The sequence below is a fragment of the Eschrichtius robustus genome, chromosome 11 (assembly GCF_028021215.1).
Source record: "Eschrichtius robustus isolate mEscRob2 chromosome 11, mEscRob2.pri, whole genome shotgun sequence".
Classification (NCBI taxonomy): domain Eukaryota; kingdom Metazoa; phylum Chordata; class Mammalia; order Artiodactyla; family Eschrichtiidae; genus Eschrichtius; species Eschrichtius robustus.
In genome coordinates this window covers 100085514-100112998 of record NC_090834.1, presented here as the reverse complement: position 1 = coordinate 100112998, position 27485 = coordinate 100085514, and the positions used below count along the sequence as shown (strand labels likewise).

Below are 27485 nucleotides of genomic sequence, written 5' to 3'. Positions count from 1 at the left end.
TACAACTCAGTGGCATTAAATGCATTTGTAATGTTGTGTAGCTACCACCATCCATCTCCATAATTCTTTTCATCTTGTAGAACTGAAATTTTATACCCATTAAACAGTAACCCCTCATTACCCTTCTCCATCCATCTGCTGGCAACAATCATTCTACCTTCTATCTCTATGATTTTGACTACTCTAAGTACTTGATGTAAGTGGAATCATACACTATTTGTCTCTTTGTGGCTGGCTTAATTTCACTTAACTTAATGTCTTCAAGGTTCACTCAGGTTATAGCATGTGTCCGAATTTCTGTCCTTTTTAAGCTGAATGGTATTCTTTTGTATGTGTATACCACATTTTGCTTATCCATTCATCCATCAGTGGTCACTTGGTTTGCTTCCATATTTTAGCTGTTGTGAGTAATGCTGCTATGAACATGGGTGTACAGATATCTCTTTGAGATCCTGCTTTCGATTATTTTGGGCATATACCCAGAAGTGGAATTGCTGGATCATATGGTCATTCTGTTTTTAATCTTTTGAGGAATGGCCATACTGTTTTCCACAGTAGCTGTACCATTTTACATTGTCACCAACAGTGTACAAGGGTTCCAATTTCTCCATATCCTTGCTAACATTTGTTGTTTTCTGGGTTTTTGATAGTAGCCATCCTAATAGGTATGAGGTAATACTTGTAGTTTTGATTTGTATTTCCCTAATGTTTGTAATCTTGAGCATCTTTTCATGTGCTTATTGGCCATTTGTCTGTCTTCTTTGGATAAATGTCTATAATCAAGTTCTTTGCCAATTTTTTAATCAAGTTGTTTCCTATTTTTGTTGTTGAGTTTTAGGAATTCTTTATAGTACTTAATTTTTATTACTGAATCATACTCCATTCTGTGGATTTACCACATTTTATCTATTTATCAGTGGATAGACATTTGGGTTGTTTCCACTCTTTGGCTATTATGTTGTTTTTTTTTTTTTAAGATAGTAGTCATCTTTTCTTTTTTTTTTTTTTAATTAATTAATTAATTTATTTATTTATTTTTGGCTGTGTTGGGTCTTCGTTTCTGTGCGAGGGCTTTCTCTAGTTGTGGCAGGCGGGGGCCACTCTTCATCGCGGTGCGCGGGCCTCTCACTACCACGGCCTCTCTTGTTGCGGAGCACAGGCTCCAGACGCGCACGCTCAGTAGTTGTGGCTCACGGGCCCAGTTGCTCTGCGGCATGTGGGATCTTCCCAGACCAGGGCTTGAACCCGTGTCCCCTGCATTGGCAGGCGGATTCTCAACCACTGCGCCACCAGGGAAGCCCTCTTTGGCTATTATGAATGTTAGTTTGGTTTTAATTTGCTGTGTATATTGAAAACAGCACTACATTTCTCTAAAGAGATCATTCAGGCCTTTAACTTGTGTGACTTTTCATGAAATTGTTGGTTTATTCTACATGTATTCCATTTTATGAACTCTGAGGGTCCTCTTCATTACTTCCTGAATATGTTCTGAATGTTCCTAAGGCCTTTACTTTCCTTTGTGATAATGGCTAGTTAAAATTTGCAGATAGAGGCAAAGTTTAACTTACAAACAAGTAGCCACTTTAATGAATTTCCCCTACTGTCCCCCCTGCAAATATTCTAGAATTATAGTTATAAATGTAAAACTAGTATGAGCTATAGAGATTATAGTCTACCACCCTTTTGTTTTTTTACTAATCTCAAGGAAAGATTTTCCTTTTTAACTGGTAGAGTCAATATTCAGTGGAATAAGGGTTGTGACGGAGAAAGGTCGGCCTACATGGATAACCCCAAATTATAATTAAAACTGTAGTCATTTCTTTCTTACGCAAAGACAGGTTAACAGTGCTCTGAGGCCCAACTGGGTAGTTAGGCTTGATTATTTGGCAGCTGCTGATTAGGGATGATTCCCCCTTACCAACTAACTGTATTTTAAATTTCCCTAAATTACCTAAGTCCTTTGGAGGCAAATAAACTTGTCTTTCATATATACTCTCATTTGCTCTTTATATTTTTATTGAGTTAAGTAATCACCAAAATAATTCTTACTATTTATACTGTAGAGTGGGAATAGATTTCACTATAGATAATGTAGAAACCATATGTAGGTAAGTTGTAGGAATTTCACCAAACTAGGTATCAAGAAATCTCTTTTAGGGATTTCCCTGGTGGCACAGTGGTTAAGAATCCATCTGCCAATTCAGGGGACACGGGTTCGATCCCTGGTCCGGGAAGATCCCACATGCTGCGGAGCAGCTAAGCCTGTGCACCACAACTACTGAGCCTGTGCTCTAGAGCCCGCGAGCCACAACTACTGAGCCTGTGTGCCACAACTACTGAAGCCCGCGTGCCTAGAGCCTGTGCTCCGCAACAAGAGAAGCCACCGCTATGAGAAGCCTGCGCACCGCAGCGTAGAGTAGCCCCCGCTTACCGCATCTAGAGAAAGCCTGCATGCAGCAATGAAGACCCAACTCACCCAAAAATAAATTTAAAGAAAGAAGTCTTTTTTGGACCATTCTCCCCTACTTAAGTGACCTTGGGCAGGACGCTGAACCTCTTTTTCCCCATATGTAAAAAGAGGATAATGATACTTTATTTATTTATTTGACCCTTTTGAGGATAGAGATTAATAAGACAAAAAGCTTTTGCTCAAGAGGATCTTATAGTTTAGTAAGAGTCACATAACTAAGAATAATATGAAAAAGAAAGAAACTAAATCTGAATGAGATAATATAACAGCGTGCTTGCATTTACATTATGAAATACATAGAAAATGAATGATTGTAAAAATACATGTAAAATATAAAGTGCTACTGAAATACAGGATGGGTGTTAACTGTTATTTTAACTAGGGACTTTGAGATGATTGTAAGCAGTGCCCTAAAGTCTTTTTTTTTTTTTTTTTTTTTTTACAATTCTACAGTCACATTTATTTATCTAATACGTTGGAAATACATAGGAGAAAATAAAGTCTCAATAAATAAAGGACAGAGCTAGCTTTCTTCAACTTTTTAAACCTTTCATATTTTACTCTTAAAACTACTGTTGTCCAACAACATTTATATATCACAGTGTTTCCACATCAAAACTGATGGCAAGTTACATGTCCTCAGGGAATGCCCTAAAGTTTTTGATCGTAGAATTTGAAAGGTTGTAGATCAAGAGATTTTAACCTGGGTTAGAATTCAGGGACTCTGTAAATTTGTATGGAAAAATAATTACATCTTTATTTGCACTAACCTTTTAACTGAATTTTTTTTTCTTTTTTTTTTTTTTTTGGTCTGCGTTGGGTCTTCGTTGCTGGGTGCTGGCTTTTTCTCTAGTTGCAGAGAGCGGGAGCTACTCTTCACTGCGGCGTGTGGGCTCCTCATTGCAGTGGCTTGCTTGTTGTGGAGCATGGGCTCTAGGCATGCGAGCTTCAGTAGTCGCGGCACCCAGCCTCAGTAATTGTGGCGCACGGGCTTATTTGCTCCGCGGCATGTGGGATCTTCCCGGACCAAGGATCGAACCCCGTGTCCCCTGCATTGTCAGGCGGATTCTTAACCACTGTGCCACCAGGGAAGTCCTAACTGAAATTTTGACATTTTCTTCAGTTAATAATGTAGGCAAGGGCTTCCCTGGTGGAGCAGTGGTTGAGAATCCACCTGCCAATGCAGGGGACACGGGTTCGAGCCCTGGTCTGGGAGGATCCCACATGCCATGGAGCGACTAGGCCCGTGAGCCACAATTGCTGAGCCTGCACGTCTGGAGCCTGTGCTCTGCAACAAGAGAGGCCACGACAGTGAGAGGCCCGTGCACCGCGATGAAGAGTGACCCCCACTTGCCGCAACTAGAGAAAGCCCTCGCACAGAAATGAAGACCCAACACAGCCAAAAATATAATAATAATAAATAAATAAAAGCAATCTAAAAAAAATAATAATAAAATTTCTTCCCTATTTAAAATAAAATAATGTAGGCAATAAACTACAATAATATTATAAGAACCTATGCCTTTGTCACCAATAGAAATCATTTTCATAATCATGATATGTAGTATATAAAAATATTTTTATTCATAACTTAGGAATTATAGTTATTAAATCTGCTGCTAGATTTTATTTAATATATTAATGGAGAAGCCCATATAGTCACATTTCAAAATATTTTGATAACTATATTATATTCCACATACATAACTATTTCAACATAACTGATTTAATATGATCATATATTTTATGCATTAAACAGTATTCTGAGGTGCCTATAGACTTGCTCTTTTAATCCTATAAAATTCCAAAATAAAGTCAACTGTAATTTAGAAATGAAATAAATTCGTATTTGGGATGCCAAATAATGATAGTAAATTGCTAACATTTTTTGAGCCCTTGCTAGATGCCAAGTACCTAGTCTAAGAGCTTTACATGTACTGACTCATTTAATACACACAACAATCCTCTGAGGTACGTATTATTATTCCCACTTTACACACAAGCATGCTGAGGCAATATATATTTGGCTAAGTAACTTACCCAAGGCCTCAACCTCAAGTTAGTGGTGGTTTTGAAGATACAGAATTCTTTTAATTTTTTTTAAGTGTAGATTTGCAGCCAGACGTAGAAAGTAATAAAGTTTCCCTCAAGTAGCAAAAACTCAAATTTGATAAGACTGTTACTGCATTTTGGATTATTGTGGGGTTTTTTCTTTCCCCAGCATACATTAATTGATCATTTTATATGTGTCAGACACTGTACATGGTGGTCTAAGGGGCTCATCTACCTGTCCTGTAGATGATGGTTTCATCTAAACTCTAACCTGGGGCTCTTCTCACTATGTACTCTCCCTCAGTACTATCATCCATCCCCTTGGTTTTAATTACATTTATCTACTGATAACTCCTAAATTTTTCTCTCTCTCTTGAACACCAGGCTTGAATCTCCAGCTGCTTCCCACATCTACCCTTGTCTAGTGTACATGTCAAACTCAGCTTGCCCAAAACTTCATTTTCATCCATGTCTTACACTCCCTCTACAGTCACTCAGTAAAGACAGTCTTTGACATTCCTTGTATCTCTAAAATCCATCCCCTTTTCTCCACCTGCATTGCTACTACTCTAAGTTCCAGGCCATCATCATCCTTCATTTAGATTACAGCCTTCTAACTGATTTCCCTCCATTGTTACTGCCTTCCAAGGCATTCTTTACATTGCTTTTATATTTTCATTATATAGTCTTTGAAAAGTGCAAGTTTGATAACATATGAAATTTTCCTGTCTACAGTCTTTCAGAATCTCCTTCTACCTTTGGGATAAAGTCCAAATTCCTTAACATCGCTTACAAGACCTTCCAGGGTCTGATCTGGACTACTTTCTAGCCTTACTCTCTGTACCCCTTTACTTTTCTTGTTGCATTTTATACTTTAGACTTGCTGAACTTTTTTCAGTTCCTCAAACCACTATAATAAAAGAAGTTAGAATAGATGTTATGGCAGTTTCTAAACACTTACCTCTATTTCTGTACTTAACTCTGAATGATAAGTTTGTGAAACAGCACAGGTCTTTGGACCACACTTTTAGTAGATTTAAACTACAGTATACCACATGGATGAATTTTACAAATGAAACATTGAATGAAAAAAGCAACTTATGGAAGACTGCAACATTTTTCTAAGGCTCACAGATAAGCACAGTTAATTTTGTTTAGGAATATGTGACTGACTACAGCATAGAACCAAGTGAACTTTAGGAAAGTGCTTCTGTGGTAAGAAGGATGAGATAGGAAAGAAATGCACAGGTGCAATAGTAATATTAGTAGTGTCCTAATTTTCAGTTTGGGTGGTAGGTCAATATATCAATTTTATTGTAGTGCTTCCTAACACATATATTGTATATATTTTCTTATATATGTAAAAAATTAAATTCTAAAATTAATTTTAAAATTAAAATAACTATGGGGAAAAATTAGTGAAGTCCTTTTTTTCTTAGTATTTTGATCCTGGAAAATGATAAAGACAGAGCAGTAGTCCTCAGTGTCGCACGTACACACAAAACACTATCCATTATTTCAGTGGCTGGGAAAGTTTTGTTTTTTTAAAAATAAATTTATTTATTTATTTATTTTTAAATTTTTGGCTGTGTTGGGTCTTCGTTGCTGTGCACAGGCTTTCTCTAGTTGCAGTGAGTGGGGGCTACTCTTCGTTGCAGTGCACAGGCTTCTCATTGTCATGGCTTCTCTTGTTGCGGAGCACAGGCTCTAGTTGCGCAGGCTTCAGTAGTTGTGGCTTGCTGGCTCTAGAGCTCAGGCTCAGTAGTTGTGGCGCATGGGCTTAGTTGCTCTGCGGCATGTGAGATCTTCCCAGGCCAGGGCTCAAACCCATGTCCCTTGCATTGACAGGCAGATTCTTAACCACTGCGCCACCAGGGAAGCCCTGGGAAAGTTTTGGTATGAAGCAAGCCTTTCCTTTGAATGGAAAGCAGCAAAATCATAAACACTAATTTTTTAAAAAACTGAAGCTATGAAGTAGTAGAAGCCATTTCAGAAAATATAGCACAATGACATCAGTATTTTATTTTGATTTTTTTTGAAGATTTTTAATCACAGTTTTGTTACTTGTGATTGGTCTCTTCATATTTTCTATTTCTTCCTGGTTCAGGAAGGTTATACCTTTCTAAGAATTTGTCCATTTCTTCCAGGTTGTCCATTTTATTGACATAGAGTTGCTTGTAGTAGTCTCTTAGGATGCTTTGTATTTCTGCGGTGTCTGTTGTAACTTCTCCTTTTTCATTTCTAATTTTATTGATTTGAGTCCTCTCCCTCTTTTTCTTGATGAGTCTGGCTAAAGGTTTATCACTTTTGTTTATCTTCTCAAAGAACCAGCTTTTCGTTTTATTGATCTTTGCTATTGTTTTCTTTGTTTCTATTTCATTTATTTCTGCTCTGATCTTTACGATTTCTTTCCTTCTACTAACTTTGGGTTTTGTTTGTTCTTCTTTCTCTAGTTCCTTTAGGTATAAGCTTAGATTGTTTATTTGAGATTTTTCTTGTTTCTTGAGGTAAGCTTGTATTGCTATAAACTTCCCTCTTAGAACTGCTTTTGCTGCATCCCATAGGTTTTGGTTCTCGTGTTTTCATTGTAATTTGTCTCTAGGTATTTTTTGATTTCCTCTCTGATTTCTTCAGTGATTTCTTGGTTATTTAGTAATGTATTGTTCAGCCTCCATGTGTTTGCGTTTTTTACGTTTTTTTCCCTGTAATTGATTTCAAATCTCATAGCGTCGTGGTCAGAAAAGATGCTTGATATGATTTCAATTTTCTTAAATTTACTGAGGCTTGATTTGTGACCCAAGATGTGATCTGTCCTGGAGAATGTTCCATGTGCACTTGAGAAGAAAGTGTAATCTGCTGTTTTGGGATGGAATGTCCTATAAATATCAATTAAATCTGTCTGGTCTATTGTGTCATTTAAAGCTTGTGTTTCCTTATTAATATTCTGTCTGGATGATCTGTCCATTGGTGTAAGTGAGGTGTTTAAGTCCCCCACTATGATTGTGTTACTGTCAATTTTCTCTTTTAGAGCTCTTAGCAGTTGCCTTATGTATTGAGGTGCTCCTATGTTGGGTGCATATATATTTATAATTGTTATATCTTCTTCTTGGATTGATCCCTTGATCATTATGTAGTGTCCTTCCTTGCCTCTTGTAACATTCTTTATTTTAAAGTCTATTTTATCTGATATGAGTATTGCTACTCCAGCTTTCTCTTGATTTCCATTTTCATGGAATGTCTTTTTCCATCTCCTCACTTTCAGTCTGTTTGTGTCCCTAGGTCTGAAGTGAGTCTCTTGTAGACAGCATATATATGGGTCTTGTTTTTGTATCCATTCAGTGAGCCTGTGTCTTTTGGTTGGAGCATTTAATCCATTCATGATTAAGGTAATTATTGATATGTATGTTCCTGTTACCATTTTCTTAATTGTTATGGGTTTGTTTTTGTAGGTCCTTTTCTTCTCTTGTGTTTCCCACTTAGAGAAGTTCCTTTAGCATTTGTTGTAGAGCTGGTTTGGTGATGCTGAATTCTCTTAGCTTTTGCTTGTCTGTAAAGCTTTTGATTTCTCCATCGAATCTGAATGAGATCCTGGCCGGCTAGAGTAATCTTGGTTGTAGGTTCTTCCCTTTCATCATTTTAAAAATATCATGCCACTCCCTTCTGGCTTGTAGAGTTTCTGCGGAGAAATCAGCTGTTAACCTTATGGGAGTTCCCTTGTATGTTATTTGTCGTTTTTCCCTTGTTGCTTTCAATAATTTTTCCTTGTCTTTAATTTTTGTCAATTTGATTACTGTGGGTCTCAGCTTGTTTCTCCTTGGGTTTATCCTGCCTGGGACTCTCTGCGCTTCCTGGACTTGGGTGGCTATTTCCTTTCCCATGTTAGGGAACTTTTCGACTATAATCTCTTCAAATATTTTCTCTGGTCCTTTCTCTCTCTCTTCTCCTTCTGGGACCCCTATAATGCGAATGTTGTTGCGTTTAATGTTGTCCCAGAGGTCTCTTAGGCTGTCTTCATTTCTTTTCATTCTTTTTGCTTTATTCTCTTCCACAGCAGTGAATTCCACCATTCTGTCTTCCAGGTCACTTATCCATTCTTCTACCTTAGTTATTCTGCTATTGATTCCTTCTAGTGTAGTTTTCATTTCAGTTATTGTAGTGTTCATGTCTGTTTGTTTGTTCTTTAATTCTTCTAGGTCTTTGTTAAACATTTCTTGCATCTTCTCGATCTTTGCCTCCATTCTTATTCCGAGGTCCTGGATCATCTTCACTATCATTATTCTGAATTCTTTTTCTGGAAGGTTGCCTATCTCCACTTCATTTAGTTGTTTTTCTGGGGTTTTTTCTTGTTCCTTCATGTGGTACATAGCTCTCTGCCTTTTTATCTTGTCTGTCTTTTTGTGAATGTGGTTTTTGTTCCACAGGCTGCAGGATTATAGTTCTTCTTGCTTCTGCTGTCTGCCCTCTGGTGGATGAGGCTATCTAAGAGGCTTGTGCAAGCTTGCTGATGGGAGGGACTGGTGATGGGTTGAGCTGGGTGTTGCTCTGGTGGGCAGAGCTCAATAAAACTTTAATCCGCTTGTCTGCTGATGCATGGGGCTGGGTTCCCTCCATGTTGGTTGTTTGGACTGAGGTGACCCAGCTCTGGAGCCTACCCAGCTCTTTGATGGGGCTAATGGCGGACTCTGGGAGGGCTCACACCAAAGAGTACTTCCCAGAACTTCTGCTGCCAGTGTCCTTGTCCCCACGGTGAGCCACAACCACCCCCAGCCTCTGCAGGAGACCCTCCAACACTAGCAGGGATGTCTGGTTCAGTCTCCAGTGGGGTCACTGCTCCTTCCCCTGGGTCCCGATGTGCACACTACTTTGTGTGTGCCCTCCAAGAGTGGAGTCTCTGTTTCCCCCAGTCCTGTTGAAGTCCTGCAGTCAAATCCCACTAGCCTTCAAAGTCTGATTCTCTAGGAATTCCTCCTTCCATTGCCGGACCCCCAGGTTGGGAAGCCTGACGTGGGGCTCAGAACCTTCACTCCAGTGGGTGGACTTCTGTGGTGTAAGTGTTCTCCAGTTTGTGAGTCACCCACCCAGCAGTTATGGGATTTGATTTTATTGTGATTGCGCCCCTCCTACCGTCTCATTGCGACGTCTCCTTTGTCTTTGGATGTGGGGTATCTTTTTTGGTGCTGCTTTTTTAGCAGTTAGTTGTGATTCTGGTGCTCTCGCGAGAGGGAGAGAGCGCACGTCCTTCTACTCCGCCATCTTGAACCAGTCTCTCATTTTGCTATATACCTGGTTTCAGAACTTAATGAAGCTCAGGTTCTTGATGTCCCATTGCAGAAAGAATTCAGTGAGAGACAAAGTGATAGGTAAGAAGTGGATTTATTTAGAGAGAAACACACTCCACAGACAGAGCGTGGGCCACCTCAGAAGGTGAGAAAGGCCGACATCAATATTTTATATGAGGCAGTTAGGTTAGATAACCTTTTTCTTCATGTTTCAAAAAGCAACCAACAGGAAAAAAAGAAAGTGTTGCAGAGAATTCACAGAATACCAACAATCGAATATTATTGTTCACATTCTCTTGGCTGGAAAATGTTTTAAAAACTTTCATTGACTGTTTCTCTTTGAAAATCAGATAGGAAAGATTGCTTTTGCAGCTCAAACTTGTGCCAAGAAAGTAACATTAGAGGGTTTTAACCCAGGTTGCATATTACAATCACCTAGGAACTTAAAAAAATATATAGTTTTGTTGAGGTGAAATTCACATAACATAAAATTAACCATTTTAAAGTGAACAATTCAATGGCATTTTGTACATTCACAATGTTGTGCAACCACCATCTCTGTCTAGTTCCAAAACAGTAACATTTCCATCACATCACAGTAAGACTCCTTACCCATTAAGCAGTTTCTCCCCACTCCCACTCTCTCCCCCTCTCTCCGCAACCCCCGGCAACCACCAGTCTCCATCTGTCTCTATGGATTGATCTATTCTGGATATTTCCTATGAATGGAATCATATAATATAGAACCTTTTGTGTTTGGCTTCCTTCACTTAGCATCATGTTTGTGAAGTTCATCCATGTTGTAGTATGTATCAGTAAGTACTTTATTCCCATTTATAGCTGAGTAATAGTCCATTGTATGTATGTTTCACAGTTTGTTTATTCATCCACGGATAGACATTTGGGCTGATTTTTGGCCATTGTGAATAGTGCTGCTATCAATATGCATGTACATGTGCTTGTTGGAGTACTTGCTTTCAATGCTTTCAGTTCTTTTAGTTGCTGTATAGTATTACACTCAGTGAATATACCAATATTTATTCATTTCTCTTTCTGATGAACTTGTAAAAAGTGTTTCCAACTTGTGACTTTTCTATGAACAACATTGCTGTGAATACCCTCATACAGGTCTTCTGGTGCAGTTGGCATCAATTTCTAGGGTATGTACCTAGGAATGGAGTTGCTGGATAGTAGAGTATGTGCATTTTCAATTTAAATAATGTCATACTGTTTTCCAAACTGTTGTACTATTTTATCTCTCACTATTGCTGTATTAGAGTTCCTGTAGATTTGCTGTTAAGGTTTGACTCCTGCTCTAAAACACACTGCTGTTGTTTCACAGAGTCTTGGGGATTTTGAAGAGAAGTCTTAATGAAAGTTCCATTTACTCTAATAAACTTTTACAATTCAGTCTCTAGTAACTTTCCCTGGGATATTTCCTACATTTTAATGGGAGGCAACAAGTTGTAAAGAAGAGGCATAGACTTGGAATCTTAGTATGATCTCACGGCCTGTTAGTTTTGTTATTTTTGGCTAGTTACTGAATCTTTGTGAGCCTAGTGTGTAAAGTGGGGAGAATGTCTTTCTTTCGTGTAGTTGTTGTTAGTATAATGAATCAACATGTTTAAAAAGTAGTTTGCACAGTGCCTGACTCATAGCAGATACTATCAAGGCATATATTCATTAGACAAATATTTATTGAAGACATATTTTATGTTACACCAGGACTGGGGATGGAGAGATTAAGCAAGATCCCTTTTATGTTATTTATAATATTGAAAAACTTGGAACAATTTAAATGTCCAGTGTTAGGCTTGGTAATTATGGTACATTCATAAAATGGAGTGTAGTGCAGCCTTTAAACATCATGTTCTCAAATATGAGGAAATGTTTGTGATGATGTAAGAAAAAAATTACAAGAGGATTAGCCCTTTTTCATATAATTTATACACTGCATGTGCATTGAAAAAAATCTGGAAGGGTTCAAGTAGATACACTTCAGTGTTCATTGTGGTTACTAATTGATAGTGAAATTGTATTTTAATGCTTTCCTTATATATTTTCTATACTTTCCAGATTTTCTACAGCTAACATAGATTACTTTTTTTTTTTAAATAAGTTTATTTATTTATTTATTTTTGGCTATGTTGGGTCTTCGTTGCTGTGCGCGGGCTTTCTCTAGTTGCAGCAAGCGGGGGCTACTCTTTGTTGCGGTGCGCGGGCTTCTCATTGCGGTGGCTTCTCATTGCGGAGCACAGGCTCTAGGCACACGGGCTTCAGTAGTTGTGGCTCATGGGCTCTAGAGCGCAGGCTCAGTAGTTGTGGCGCACGGGCTTAGTTGCTCCGCGGCATGTGGGATCTTCCTCGACCAGGGCTTGAACCTGTGTCCCCTGCATTGGCAGGCGGATTCTTAACCACTGCGCCACCAGGGAATCCCTCATTTAGAATTTTTATTAACTTTTTTCGTTTACTTTTTAAATGTTCTATTAATGGAATTAAATGGGCATTTGACTAAAGAATGAGATTTTTTACTCTCGTTGGTTTACACATGCTAAAATAATAATCTCAGAAAAACCTTTTTGTCTTAAGAGACAGCTTGGTTGCTAGAATTAATAGATACCAATTTTTGTCTGACCAGGAATTACTCTTAATTCTAAGGAGAAACTGGAAGCACAATGGGAGATGACAGTGAGTGGGTGAAACTGCCGGTTGATCAGAAATGTGAACACAAGGTAAGACTTTTCTGGAACTCAAATTTCAGTGTCATTGGCTTGTTTTGTCAGCAGTTATACTGTATAGTATAGTACAAAGCTGCCTAATGATTACACAGTACAACTGGAGAAACAGCCTACTTTGGAGATTGGGCAGTTTCAGCAGGAAAATTTTTCATATTTGAATTGTTACATCTTTAATGTCATATTACAAAAAAGTAATGACTAATACTTGGATACAAAGTGGGATACATTTATAGTAGCCTGTTTATGAATTCTAGAAGGCCTTGACAGAATATCATAAGTATTAAACACTTATAAGAAAAAGTTTATTAGCTAATCTTTAAAAGAAAAAAAAAGCTATCTGGATTTCTTAAACTCCATTTTTGTTTCTAGTCTGGGGTCCTTTGTTCAAATTACCTGGTATAAGATAGTCATTCCACCCCGCAACCCCAACGGTAGATAATAATGTCATTAAATTTTGTTTTGTTTCAAAATACTTTTCTTTTAGCTGTGGAAAGCAAGGTTAAGTGGGTATGAAGAGGCCCTGAAGATCTTCCAGAAAATAAAGGATGAAAAGAGCCCAGAATGGTCCAAATTTTTAGGATTGATCAAAAAATTTGTGACTGATTCCAATGCAGTGGTTCAGTTGAAAGGATTAGAAGCTGCACTTGTTTATGTTGAAAATGCCCATGTAGCAGGAAAGTAAGTAGTTTCTTTCCAACTATTCTGGTAAAAACCCCTGTCTTGTGCTACGTGGATTAATTTATGTATATTTATGGATCACTGTGCTTAGTTATTAGCACTTTTAGAGGATATTCATTTCTTAACTTTTATAGCTCCTTGACACTTGTTTTTCATTTCAGTCTTTATCTGCTCTCAGAAGTCTAAATGGTACAAGAGATCTTTAGAGAGGAACAAATTAGAAATCAGATCTTGAGTTTTTACCTTAAGGTTTGATGAGCAAGTGCTTTTCCTTTTGAGACTTTTGTATGAGAATTACTCCAAGAGGGAAAATCTTTTGTAACTTTTAGAAGAAACTGAGGTAGTTAGCAAAGGCATCAAAATTTCACTGAAAACATTTGGGCATTACTTAAATCTTTTTCTACAATGGTTCCAGGCTAGGTGATCTTAGAATCACATCTTTCTCCCTATGGTTATTAGGCATTTTTATCTCTTAGGAGAGGTAATGCGAACTAAATAACCTCTGTAACTGCCAACTTATTGGATGATAGAGGTTTCCAGTCACCCCAGTCTCCCATACCTGATAAACCTGACTTTTCTAACACTAGTCTTTATGTCATTGAAAGGAGCCCTCCATACAAAAAATAAAAAACAAAAAAACAGTGGGGACCCTTGACCTAATTGCACAAGAAATATATACACACATCCCTAGGTATCTGCATGGGAATTGGTTCCAGGACAAAAGTCCCCACCCCTACGCCCTAGGATAGCAAAATCTACAGATGCTCAAGTCCCTCACGTAAAATGGCCTAGTATTTGCATATAACCTACATACACTCTCCTGTATACTGTAACTCATCTCTAGGTTACTCTCAATACCTAACACAATGTAAATGCTGTGTAAATAATTGTAACTACAATGTAAATAATGTGTAAATAGTTGTTGGCTGCATGGCAAATTCAAGTTTTGCTTTTTGGAACTTTCTGGAATTTTTTTTCCCAAATATTTTTGATACAAGTTTGGTTGAATCTACAGATGAGGAACCCGTGGATAAGGAACCCACCAATATGGAGGGCTGACTGTACTTGACTCACCTCAGAAATTATACCAAGAAAGACAGTCATTAATTTGACAGTTTTGTTAACCAGCATCACTGAGTTCCCCTTGCCATCAGTGAGACCATTGCTTTTTTAATTTCATTTTTCTTCTGATGCTAGAAACTTTTTTGGCAAATGCATATAATTCCAACCCACTCAGTTTCTCTCATTTCCAGTAGTACAGGTTTTATTTAATTTAGAAGAAACTCAAAGCAATAAAGCTACTGTAAAGTCTTGCCAAGGAGTCAGGAACAGCCTTTTGTTATTAAAGGTACATATCCATTCCCTCTGTGAAGAAATTCCCTTGTCCTAAAAAGTGTTTAAAATGACTTTCAAAAATTTTCCAAAAAAGTAAGAACTCTGTAATCTTATTTTTTGTAAAATGTATCTGTATCTGTTTATCTCTGCATATAGAAAAGTCTAGAAGGATGGATACCATAAAGTTGAAAGTAGTTTTCTCTGGTTTGTGAGATTTCAAGGGATTTTTGCTTTCTTGTTTAAATTTCCTATATGTGTAAATAGAAACTATGGTTCTGTGTCATTGTCTGTTGTGACATGTCTTAACCTCTTATGGTTTGTGTAAGTTTTTTTTTTTAATTCTTGAGCATAATTTTTTTTAACTTTTTATTTTATTTTGGAGTATAGCCGATTAACAATGTTGTGGTAGTTTCAGGTGCACAGCAGAGGGACTCAGCCATTGATATACATATATCCATTCTCCCCCAAACTCCCCTCCCATCCAGGCTGCCATATAACATTGAGCAGAGTTCCCTGTGCTATACAGTAGGTCCTTGTTGGTTATTTAGATACAGCAGTGTGTACATGTCGATCCCAACCTCCCTGGCTATCCCTTCCCCACAGTAACCCTAAGTTCATTCTCTAAGTCTGTGAGTTTGTTTCTGTTTTACTTGAACATAAAGTTTTTAGAGTCTCATTTACTTTATTTCTCAGCATTTTTTAAAAGTATTTGTTTCCCCCACTTGCCATGACCTTTTCCAGCTCTTTCTACTAAAGTGTGTTTTTATATGTATGGTTGTTGTTGTTTATAATCTGTATTACAGAACCACGGGGGAAGTTGTATCAGGTGTTGTGAGTAAAGTGTTCAACCAACCCAAGGCCAAAGCCAAGGAGCTAGGCATTGAGATTTGTCTAATGTACATAGAGATTGAGAAAGGAGAGGCTGTGCAAGAAGAGCTCCTGAAAGGCCTGGACAATAAGAACCCCAAGATCATAGTGGCCTGTATAGAGACACTGAGGAAAGCCTTAAGGTAAAACCTTTTCTTTTTGCTTTAGTTCTGTTAACTAGAATATCTCAATTGAGTTTGGGTTCCTGGTTTAAACAGAAATGAAAACTGTTGGGCTTGACTTGGCAGACCATACCAACCAGAAAAGTGACCTGGAAAAGCTAAAGCCATTCCTCAAGTGTGACACTTTGTATTCAGTAATTTTAGCCTTTAAGTGTGTTGCATAGTTATTTTATCTAAATCTCTTTCTTTCTTTTTTTTTTTTATAAATTTATTTATTTATTTATTTTTGGCTGTGTTGGGTCTTTGTTGCTGCATGCGGGCTTTCTCTAGTTGGCAGCGAGCGGGGGCTACTCTTCGTTGCAGTGTGTGGACTTCTCATTTCGGTGGCTTCTCTTGCTGCGGAGCACGGGCTCTAGGTGCGTGGGCTTCAGTAGTTGTGGCACATGGACTCAGTAGTTGTGGCTCGTGGGCTCTAGAGTGCAGGCTTGGTAGTTGTGGTGCACGGGCTTAGTTGCTCCACGGCACGTGGGATCTTCCTGGACCAGGGATCGAACCCGTGTCCCCTGCACTGGCAGGTGGATTCTTAACCACTGGGCCACCAGGGAAGTCCCTAAATCTCTTTCTAATGAAAATGAGCGGGGGATATTTCTGACCTTTTCTCAGATTATGAATTGACTTTTTCATGGAAAAGCACTCCTCAGGGTAAGGAGCTCTCTTTCTCTTGTTATCCTCAAGCATAAATTTATGTACTTTGAAATGTTGGCTGAAGCAAACCTTTGTTTAGGTGCTTTTTAAAATAAAATAGAAGCAAATGCTATATGCCTTTAAACAGAAGCATAGCAACAGAAATAGAAAATAACTTTTACTCTTATGTAATAAGTTATTTTCAACCCTAGAATTAAGTGTTGTTTGGCAGTGAAGTTTTTCATGAATGGGATCTCTTTCAGGAACAAGTGGCTGTAATTTTCTATGGAAATCTGAATTAGACAAAACACTGGTTTGTTCTGATTTGGCAGTCCTTCTAATCTGATATCCTGTCCCCAATACTTCCACATGAGATACTTTAGAAAGCAGCTCTAGTGAAATCCTGAATGTATGACCTGTGGGTGTGAAGATCATCCCAACTCACCTCTCTTGTGGTTTTGTATATGACCTGCTTCTTGGAGAATATGCTTCCTTTGGTGTTTATCTTACATGAAAGTATCAAAATTCTTAAATTTTGTTAAACTGTCTTCAATTTATGTCAGTAAACTTTGTCTTTCACTTGGTTCATAATGTTCTTTTATAAAATTTGACTTTCACTTAGATTCTTTTGTGATAAAATTTTCCTCATCCTTAGCCTATTCTAGTATAGTAGGCATGTATTTTTATGAGTAGTAAATAGTGTGTTCATTCTGTTGTCTTAGAAATTTAGTGAATTGACTGCACTGTCAAGATGGTGCTTGTCTTAATAGATCTGTTCTGTCCTTAGTAATGGGTTTCTTAATAAAAATATATATTATACTATATTCTACCTTAAAATTAGAAGTTTCTAATCTGGAGTTCTGTAAACTCTGGCTATTTCATTTTTAAGCTGACTGGGAGAATAAGGGTAGAAAAAGGACAAGTTAGGTATATTGTCCTTTATGTCTTCCTTATAGATGTTGTTGTTTAGTCCCATCCCTGTATGGTTCTTTATTTGTCCTAAGGCATCTCAGAATCTATAGTAGAACTACTAAGATATCTCTCTGGGACCTTCAGGAACTGTTCAGTCCTTGGTTCCAGAGCTTCCTCAAGCTATCTATGTTAGTGGTAGCTTCAGGAGACCAAAAATGTTCTGTGGCCCCTAAAACAAGCTTTTAGAACTTTTTCCCCCCTATAGTAATATGTGTAGTATCAAGATTAGGTTTTGTGTTGTTAAGGTATCTATTTTCCATTTGGACCTGCTCCATCTGTTTGTTTTTTAAATATCTTTCAGAACTAGGCCAGAATAGTGAAACAAATAAACAAAAATCAGATGAAACAGTAGTAATGTAAAGGAAGATTAAGAGATCCCAAATGTTAGGTTCTTCAGACACTGTGATGAGTATTCCTAAACAGAATGGTTTATCGTTACTATAAGTTCTTATTTTTCCTTTAGTCTTAAAGGTCTGCTGAACCAAGTTAGAATTTTTTTTTTTCTATTAAAATAAAAGAGATTTTAAAGGAAATATTGAAGATCATCTAGTTTATTTTCATGCTGTGATGGCTATATCTGAACTATTTACACAAACTGGTGTCTTGTTAAATATCACTTTCTAGGGAAAGTATTTTCAGTCTCCTTCTTTAACCTGTTAGAGTGTGTCAGTAGCTATTACTGAAACATTTTGTTGCATTTGTGTACATTAGATAATAGATAAATAGTATATATGGATCCTACTACAGAATGTCAGTCTTCTTTCATAACTGAATCTCTCTTGCTCCAGAATTTGTTATTCAGAAATGTTAGCAGTGAATCAGAAAGCTATATTTTTAAGTTGGGAACTTAAAAATATGATATGTGACAGATATATAATGTTAAATATACTGCCTTTTTATTTTATTTTTTTATAAATGTATTTATTTTTATTTTATTTTTGGCTGCGTTGGGTCTTTGTTGCTGCATGCGGGCTTTATCTAGTTGCAGCGAACAGGGGCTCTCTTCGTTGGTGCGAGGGCTTCTCATTGTGGTGGCTTCTCTTGTTGCGGAGCATGGGCTCTAGGCGCGCGGGCTTCAGTAGTTGTGGCATGCGGGCTCAGTAGTTGTGGTGCACGGGCTTAGTTGCTCTGCGGCATGTGGGATCTTCCTGGACCAGGCCCAGACCTGCGTCCCCTGCATTGGCAGGCAGATTCTTAACCATTGTGCCACCAAGGAAGTCCCTATACTGCCTTTTTAAAAGAAGTCAGAATGCAACTGTTTTCCCCATGGAAAACTGAAACAAAGAGAGATTTAAGTTGCCTGAAGTTATAGTGTGATAGCTTCGAGTCAGGAATGAAAGATACACTGCCAGGATTGGTGATCTATCAAGTGGAGTGAATCCCCGTAATTACATAGAAGAGCTAATAAAAGCTTATTAAGGGACTTCCCTGGTGATCCAGTGGGTAAGACTCCGTGCTTCCAATGGAGGGAGCCTAGGTTCGAACTCTGGTTGGGGAACTAGATCCCGCATGCATGCCACAACTGAGTCCGCATATCGCAACTACGAAGTCCACATGCTACAACTAAAGATCCTGCATGCAGCACCGAAGATCCCGCGTGCTGCAACTAAGACCCGGTGCAGGCTAAATAAATAAATAAATAAATAAGCAAGCTTATTAAGAGTAGATTTCACTCATCTAAATATTTATAAATTGATTTGTTTCTATTTTAAACTTTTTAATGTACATACATATATATTTAAGATGTTACACAAGTGTTGATCCATTTTAGATTTGAGTAATTCCTAGACTGGTTACCTAGAAAGTTTTTAAGTGGTAATATTATTTTGGGCTCTGGACATTAAATAATATTCTTGGAAGAATGGCATCTAAATACAGATGTTGTTATAAGTTCCTTTTTTCTTCTTCCCTAAAAAAACTCAACCTATATGTCTCTATTATATATAGATATAGAACTATGTTTGAGTGAATTCAGGCTAACACTTTACCCAAGCATATTGCATGGTGACAGTTTTTTTTCCAATTTTTACTTCTAGTGAATTTGGTTCCAAAATCATCTTACTGAAGCCAATTATCAAAGTGTTGCCAAAACTCTTTGAGTCTCGAGAGAAGGCTGTTCGAGATGAAGCTAAACTAATTGCTGTGGAGATTTATAGATGGATTCGAGATGCTCTGAGACCCCCATTACAAAGTATAAACTCTGTCCAGGTGAGACACAAAGTTTTTTGGTTGTCTTTGTATAAGGTTAATATGAAGATATTTCCTTCCTGTCACTGTTGTTGATATTCTGTCCTTACAAATAATTATTTTTCATTCTTAATTTTGAAATCAGTTTTTTCTGAGCATACCTGTTTCTACTGTTACTATGTCCTCTCAAGTTAAATACTATGCATTCACTGATGCCAGTAGGTTAGTGTTGAATCTATAGCAGTTTATAAGATCCTTTTTTTTTTTAATTACTTTATTTATTTATTTATTTATTTTTGGCTGTGTTGGGTCTTTGTTGAGGTGCACAGGCTTCTTATTGCAGTGGCTTCTCTTGTTGCGGAGCACGGGCTCTAGGCATACGGGCTTCAGTAGTTGTGGCACGCAGGCTCTAGAGCGCAGGCTCAGTAGTTGTGGCTCCGCAGCGTGTGGGATCTTCCCAGACCAGGGCTGGAACCTGTGTCCCCTGCATTGGCATGCGGATTCTTAACCACTACGGCACCAGGGAAGTCCTATAAGGTCCTTTTATAATACTGTTGGGTGGCAGGATTTAATATCTCTTTAGACAAAATGCATTCTATCTTTTATATTTCAGTTGGTTTTGGAGACATTAGTTGTTGCAACTATATGTGAATTCATGAAATAATGAGAGTGTCTTAAAAAGTGGATTTTATTCTTCTAAGTTCTTAGTCATACATCTTCATCTTCAGTATAGTAGATATACATCAGTTTGACTCATACTACAAAATGTGCACAATTTAAATTTAGCTTTTCTTGTTTGCCTTATTAGAGCCACATAAATAAGAAATTGGGTTCTGATCTATTAGTAAATATAAATATATTCTCTAATGGCAGAGATATAGATATGTTTTTAAAATATTTTATGATATTTGCAGTTGAAAGAACTAGAAGAAGAATGGGTCAAACTGCCAACAGGTGCTCCTAAACCAAGTAGGTTTTTGCGTTCCCAGCAAGAACTAGAAGCTAAATTGGAACAGCAACAGTCTGCTGGTGGAGATACTGAGGGAGGTAAGCCACTTCTCAACGCTGGTTTCTATAAAAATTAGCAAGAACTGGCCCTGCCACAGTAACCTGTGTTCACGAGGTACATTTTATAGGATTGCTGTTTAATGAAATACATACAATCCTATGGTTTGTAGGATTAATAATTCTGATCCCTCCTGTATCAAGGTTTCATCAGGGGTATGGAAGGACAGCTGATAACTGTTTAATAAGTAAAACTATTTCATTTTTTTTTTTTTTTGGCCACACTGCATGGCATGCAGGATATTAGTTCCCCGACCAGGGATTGAACCCATGCCCACCCCCCACATTGGAAGGCCGAGTCTTAACCACTGGACTGCCAGGGAAGTCCCCATTTCATCCATTTTTAAGGGTTGTTTTGTTTTGTTTTCCTCTTGGAAGGTGGTGACGATGGTGATGAGGTACCACAGATAGATGCTTATGAGCTTTTGGAAGCAGTAGAAATTCTTTCCAAACTTCCCAAAGACTTTTATGACAAAATTGTAAGTAATGGTAGACTTCTTTCATTTATTTCATTTTAAATAATTACTTGAATATAATTAGAGTGCTCTTCTGAGCCCTTTTCCTGGTGCACCCTCTTCCACCCTGTATTTTCCCTAATAAAGTGAGTCAGTTGTTTCTTCTCTGTTCCCATACTACTTTGTATATGTACCTACTTTAGTCCTTCTTTTTACTTCTTGCCAGAAACCTGAACATTATTCTTGACTTACATCTTTTCCTCATTGTCTGTCTGGTTTTTACCTTTAAATATCTCTCAAATTCATCCCCCTTTCTCCATCGCCAGGATTTCTTTCTCTACCCCGGGGTTACTTCTTTCCCCCACCCGCCAACCCCAGGCTTCCTTGACCTTGGCACTGTTGACATTTTTTGCCAGATATTTCTTTGCTTGGGGGATTGCATGTGCATTGTTGCATGTTTAGCAGCATCACTGGCCTTTACCGATCAGATATTACTAATACCATTCCTCCAAGTCATGACAGTCAAAAATGTCTCCAGACTTTGCCAAATGTACCCCAAGAGACAAAATTATCCCCAATTGAGAAAGTTTTATCCCAACCATTACCATCAGCTCTTGCCTTGTATGCTGCTGTAGTCTTCTTACAAGATTCCCTGTCTGCTCTTGCCTCCTTCCCATCATATTTCACAATATAATTAGAGGTATCATTTTTGAAAATGGAAATCTTCCCATATTATTGCCTCATTAAAATCCTTTAGTGGCTTCCATGGGTTTTAAGATGATGTCTGAAATCATACTGTAGCAATTGAGGTGTGATTTATGGTGCCTTTGAGGTCCCCACTTACCTTCCAGCCACATCTCTAATTCCTCTCACTCTCCATGCTCCAGTCATACTGAATTTCTCCTGGTATCAAATGTGCCAAACTTTTTTTCCCCCCTAAACTCTGGGCCTTAACATATGCTGTTCTTTCTGCCTATAACATTCTTCTCCCCCCCCCCCTCATTTACCTTATAATAACTCTTCATTGTCTAGATCCCACCTTAAGCATCACTTCTTGGGGGAGGTCTTACCTGAAAGCCTAAACTGGGTTAAGTCCTCTTGTTGTATTACCAAAGCAGCTTGTACTTCTCCTGTCACAGTCGTCATGACCTGATAGTTATTTATTGAAGATCATCCTACCTCTGCTATCAGCTCCTTGAGTATCCTGTTATCTTCTGATTAACAAATAAATATTTGATAAATTGAATTCAGTTGTAATCTCCTTCAGGGTGATAGGTTTGTCATCTTGTTTTTATCCCCAGTTCTCTCCAACAGTGGGTATTCGAATTCTAGTGAAGCATATTCTACTTCATGGCCACAAAACAAAAAATTAGCATTATACCTACAATCTGGAAAACTGATATCCAGGATTAGAACAGTATTGGTTGTTGGTTATATGTTTGTTCTTTTCTGGTCTTTCTAATGTTATCAATATGGAAGTTCCTCTCTCCTGTGGATGTGCCACTGTGAGATATGCTAGAAATGCTTTCTATTAATGTTTTCTATTTAACACTTGCTTAAAGTTTACCCAGAAAATGAGAAGGAAAAGTCTATGGCATTTCATTCTGTTTACTTATTGTAGAACATTAGGGTTATGAAATGTTACAAAAATACTTTTAATATATGAACAAAATTTTATGTATATGAACAAAACATTCTGATTGGCTACACAGTTTTGTAATTTTGATTTCTGACTAGCTTTAGAAAGTTTCTGAAAACAAAAAATATATGTCTTTGAATTAGTAGCATGCAAGAAATAGACTTTTATTTTGCGCTCTTATTTTCTGTTCTACAAGTGACTCATATTGTGTCTTGTAGGAGGCAAAAAAATGGCAAGAAAGAAAAGAAGCCCTGGAAGCTGTAGAAGTACTAGTGAAAAACCCGAAACTGGAAGCAGGCGATTATGCAGATTTAGTAAAAGCTTTGAAGAAGGTAAATGTGAGGAGTTTCAGCATTGGTATCCCAACAGCAGACCAGACCATTGAGTTTTTCTTCATCAGTCAGTCTTTTTTTACCACAGTTGCATTACCATTTAGGGAACACTATTAATGGTTTTTGAATTATAGGCATACATTTTTTTAAGGGTTATTTAAAATGACTGTCTTAGGTTAGTTTAGAGGGATTGGTTTTCAGTCTTTGTTTATTATCACTTTGACTTCAAATATGCTATTTGGTAGCTTGTACAAATGTCAAGAAATAGAGAATCTTGCTGATCTAGAACCAGATATTCTAGTTTTGTAATTCTACAGAATGAGTTTTTTAAATTGGCTCTATTTAATGGGACAGATATTAAATGCGAAGAGCGTTTTTCATTAGATAGCAAGGGATACCACCCTGTATTATATCAGCATGTAAAGTGCAGGATCTGGGGATATGTGGTCAGTTATAAAGCAGGTAAGTACTAAATAAGAAAGAAATATTTTAGAAAATACTCCTTTGTTATTGCTTAGGTCCAAACAAGTTGAATGCTGGGGTGGATATTTTTGTATGTACTGGCTGTATGTACTGGTAAATTTTTTAAAAATTTACTCATTTAATTTATTTATTTGTGGCTGCATTGAGTCTTCGTTGCTGCGTGTGGGCTTTCTCTAGTTTGCGGCCAGTGGGGGCTACTCTTTGTTGCAGTGCACAGGATTCTCATTGTGGTGGCTTCTCTTGTTGTAGAGCGCAGGCTCTAGGCGCACGGGCTTCGGTAGTTGTGGCACACGGGCTCAGTAGTTGTGGCTCGCGGGCTCTAGAGCACAGGCTCAGCAGTTGTGGCACACAGGCTTAGTTGCTCCACAGCATGTGGGATCTTCCCAGACCAGGGCTCGAACCCATGTCCCCTGCCTTGGCAGGCGGATTCTTAACCACTGCACCACCAGGGAAGTCCCTGAAGACATTTTCTTGAATATAGCAAGGATGAAAATGTTTTGTTTGCTTCTTCAGCCTGAAATTGCAGAGGATTAGCATGGTGGCGGGAGGAGGTTACTCTTTAATTATATGTATATATAAGAGTAATTCTCATTACTCATAGTACTTATGTTCTGTAAAGTCACCACAGACACTGAATTAGCAAATGCTGAACCATTGCTCCAAGGGAAGATACAGCGTTAAGGTCCTGCAACCCTCTGGTCACATTTTCATGAACCGATCAATGCATAACCTTGTTTTATTCTGTTTGAAGACATCTTATTCAGTATGTATTATTGATCCATTAACATTGAACTCACAGCCAACAGACATATAACTCATGCCTGAACAAAGCCTACCTAACACATTTATTTTCTCCGAAAGGGACATCACAGCGCTTTTGCACATAGGAACACCAGACAACACTTCAGCAATACACTTGGGGGTCATTTTAAACAGTGAAAGCACCAATCAAAAGCACAAAAATGCAAAAAAACATGGCACTAAATAGACTATGAAAAAGATACTTGGTTACAGTATGAGAGCTGAAAGAAGAAGGCAGAGTATTGCATTGTTCATCTCAGCTGGGAATGTGCACATCAGGCAACATAGATTTTTCCCAGCTCTGTGCTTGTCTGTGAGTGACCAGGAAAGTGCCTCAATTCTTGATTTGGGGCTTATAAGTTAATTTTAATGAGTAGATGAATTCACAAATATGAAATCCATAAATAATGAGGATGGACCGTATTTTCTCACAGTCAGCCTTCCTTTGCTTTCCTCTAAGTAGGATTTGGAGACAGGGATATTATTTGTCAAAATCGTTGTTCATCAGTCTTCCATCTTGAAGAGCCAAAGACCCAGGCAAGACTACAGTCATCTCTTGGTATCCCCGGTGGGGAGAGGGGGTGTGTTCCAGGTGCTCCCACCTATACTAAATCTGCTCAAGTTCCTTGTATAAAAAGGCATAGTACAATGAATACTGTTGACCCTCCATATCTGCAGTTACAGAGGACTGACTGTAATTAAAAGGGAATTGCCCTAGGGAAAAGATTTCGCCAACCTGGAGCCTGGGAGGAAGAAGGAAGGGTAGAAGGTGGTAAGGGGAAGTGAGATTCTAGTGGCCTTGAAGAGAGCTTCAGTTTTCTGTAAGTTCTAGCATATAATTTTTATCAGGAATCTTATGGAAACATATATTGCACTGAATTCTCAATGGCTCAAATAAAAGCTTTTATTTTTCCCTATGTAATGATCAGGAATGTTAATTGGAATCAGGAATGTTAATAGTTGATGTTCTCTACGTGCATTTTCTTAGGATATTAGCTTTTCAAATGAAGACTGTTCTGTGATTTCCATTGGCATTGTGACTATGAATATAAGCTCTCTCTGTATTCTATACAGAAAAGATTATGGATCTTTATATTTGGGTAGATATAGACAGTGGATTTCTGTGAGATCTTAGGGTAGCCGGAGGTACTTTCCCTCTTTACATGGTGGAGTGGGGGCAACCAAAGGCAACAAACAAGTATAAAGAAACTTAATTTTGTGGCTAAAATATTTAAAACAATGAAGAGTTAATGTCAATATAAATTAACATGAAACATGACATTTTGTGGGATTTTTTTGGTTTTTTGTTTGTTTTTTGTTTTTTTATTTTCGGCTGTTTTGGGTCTTCATTGCTGCGCGCGGGCTTTCTCTAGTTGCAACGAGCAGGAGCTACTCTTCGTTGCGGTGTGTGTGCTTCTCATGGCGGTGGCTTCTCTTGTTGCAGAGCACAAGCTCTAGGAGCATGGGCTTTAGTAGTTGTGGCACACGGGCTTCAGTAGTTGTGGCTTGCAGGCTCTAAAGCGCAGGCTCAGTTGTTGTGGTGCAGGGGCTTAGTTGCTCTGTGGCATGTGAGAGCTTCCCGGACCAGGGATCGAAGCCATGTCCCCTGCATTGGCAGGTGGATTCTTAACCACTGTGCCTCCAGGGAAGTCCCAACACTTTGTTTTGGTTTTTTAAATCAGTTTACTGTTTTTATGTTTTTTAATTTTTATTTATTTATTTTTTGGCTGTGTTGAGTCTTCGTTGCTGTGCGTGGGCTTTCTCTAGTTGTGGTGAGTGGGGGCTACTCTTCGTTGCGACACATGTGCTTCTCATTGCGGTGGCTTCTCTTGTTGTGGAGCATGGTCTCTAGGTGCACGGGCTTCAGTAGTTGTAGCATGCGGGCTCAGTAGTTGTGGCGCACGGGCTTAGTTGCTCCAAGGCATATGGGATCTTCCCAGACCAGGGTTCGAACTTGTGTCCCCTGCATTGGCAGGCGGGTTCTTAACCACTATGCCACCAGGGAAGCCCTATATATATTCTTTTTCATATTCTTTTCCATTATGGTTTATCCCAGGAAATGGCATATAGTTTCCTGTGCTATACAGTAGGACCTTGTTGTTTATCCATCCTATATATACTAGTTTGCATCTACTAATCCCAAACTCCCAATCCTTCCTTCCCCCACCCCCTCTCCCCCCCCATATTCATATTATATTCACCTATGTTGGTCTTTGTAGACCCATCCCTCTTCCCTCTGTAAATAGTTTCTTCTCTCTAGTGTCTATCAAGTAGTCTTACTAATTTCCCAATTTTACCCTTTAATGCATATAGTAAAAAACTATTCACTTTGAAATTCCTTATGATATTCCTGAAATTATTTCATAAACTGTCTTCTTCTGAGTTGTCACCTGACCTAGCATATTTTGATGGCTTTCCTATTCTCACGGGTTATAGTTCTTTATAAGATTCCTTTTCTCCCTCCCTCCCACCCCTCAGATAGCTTCTTTGACTTTGTCAATTACCTATGGATATTGGTTGGTATATATTTTTTTCATCTTTAAGATGTGGGTTTTCAAGGTGTTTTATTATATAATCTCCATTGACTTTCTCTGTGTTATTAACACTTTTTCACTTGGTCTTTCTACATATTCTCCCTTAATTATTGCTTGTATTCATTATAGTTTTCTAAACATAATCATGATGGGTTTTGGGGGGTTTTTGGTTTGTTTGTTTGGTCAGCAGTGTTTTTGTTTTGATTACTGTTTAGTGGCTTACATTACTAGTTAAAGATAAATACTGATTATTACTTAAAATCACATTGTAGGCCTAGATTTATGGGAGAAGTGACAGCACTTTTAATTACAGAATATTTCCCATTATTTAGGTTAAATTAACATTGTGAGCTAAAGCTTTCTTTCCCAGCTCTAGAACAGAGTTGCTGAGTTTTTCCTCAGCGCTGGAATAGAGTCTCCCCACATACACTGTTTTTCTTAAAAATAAACACTTTTCCATATTCCCCACTCCTGTTTTGTTTTTGTTTTTTGTTTGTTTGTTTGTTTTGGCCACACAGCACGGCATGTGGGATCTTAGGAACCCGTGCCCCCTGCATTGGGAGTGCAGAGTCTTAACCATTGGACCACCAGGGAAGTCCCCCCGCCACTCCCATTTCCCAGTTAAGAACAACTTGTTTAATCAAACTGAGATGTGTGACAGTGAGTGTTAATAGGCAGATATTGTAATAGATGCCTGGTTCACCGCTCACCAATAAATTCATACAATCTTTTACTATATCCTGAACTATAATAGGTTCACAAGATCCTCTTCAAAACTTTACATTAGGATCA

The 27485-nt window shown here is 38.1% G+C and overlaps 1 protein-coding gene across 2 annotated transcripts in view; it reads left to right on the top strand.

The window, feature by feature from the left end:
• CKAP5 (cytoskeleton associated protein 5) overlaps positions 1–27485 on the top strand; it is a 105514-nt gene that overhangs the window by 22505 nt on the left and 55524 nt on the right. For both annotated transcript variants that reach the window (XM_068554353.1, XM_068554354.1), the window contains exons 2-8: positions 12440–12533; positions 13024–13217; positions 15356–15562; positions 19234–19405; positions 20299–20431; positions 20828–20928; positions 22762–22875. In XM_068554353.1, coding sequence (XP_068410454.1) covers positions 12477–12533; positions 13024–13217; positions 15356–15562; positions 19234–19405; positions 20299–20431; positions 20828–20928; positions 22762–22875 — 978 coding nt within the window. In that variant the 5' untranslated portion in view covers positions 12440–12476. The remainder of the gene's footprint in view (positions 1–12439; positions 12534–13023; positions 13218–15355; positions 15563–19233; positions 19406–20298; positions 20432–20827; positions 20929–22761; positions 22876–27485) is intronic.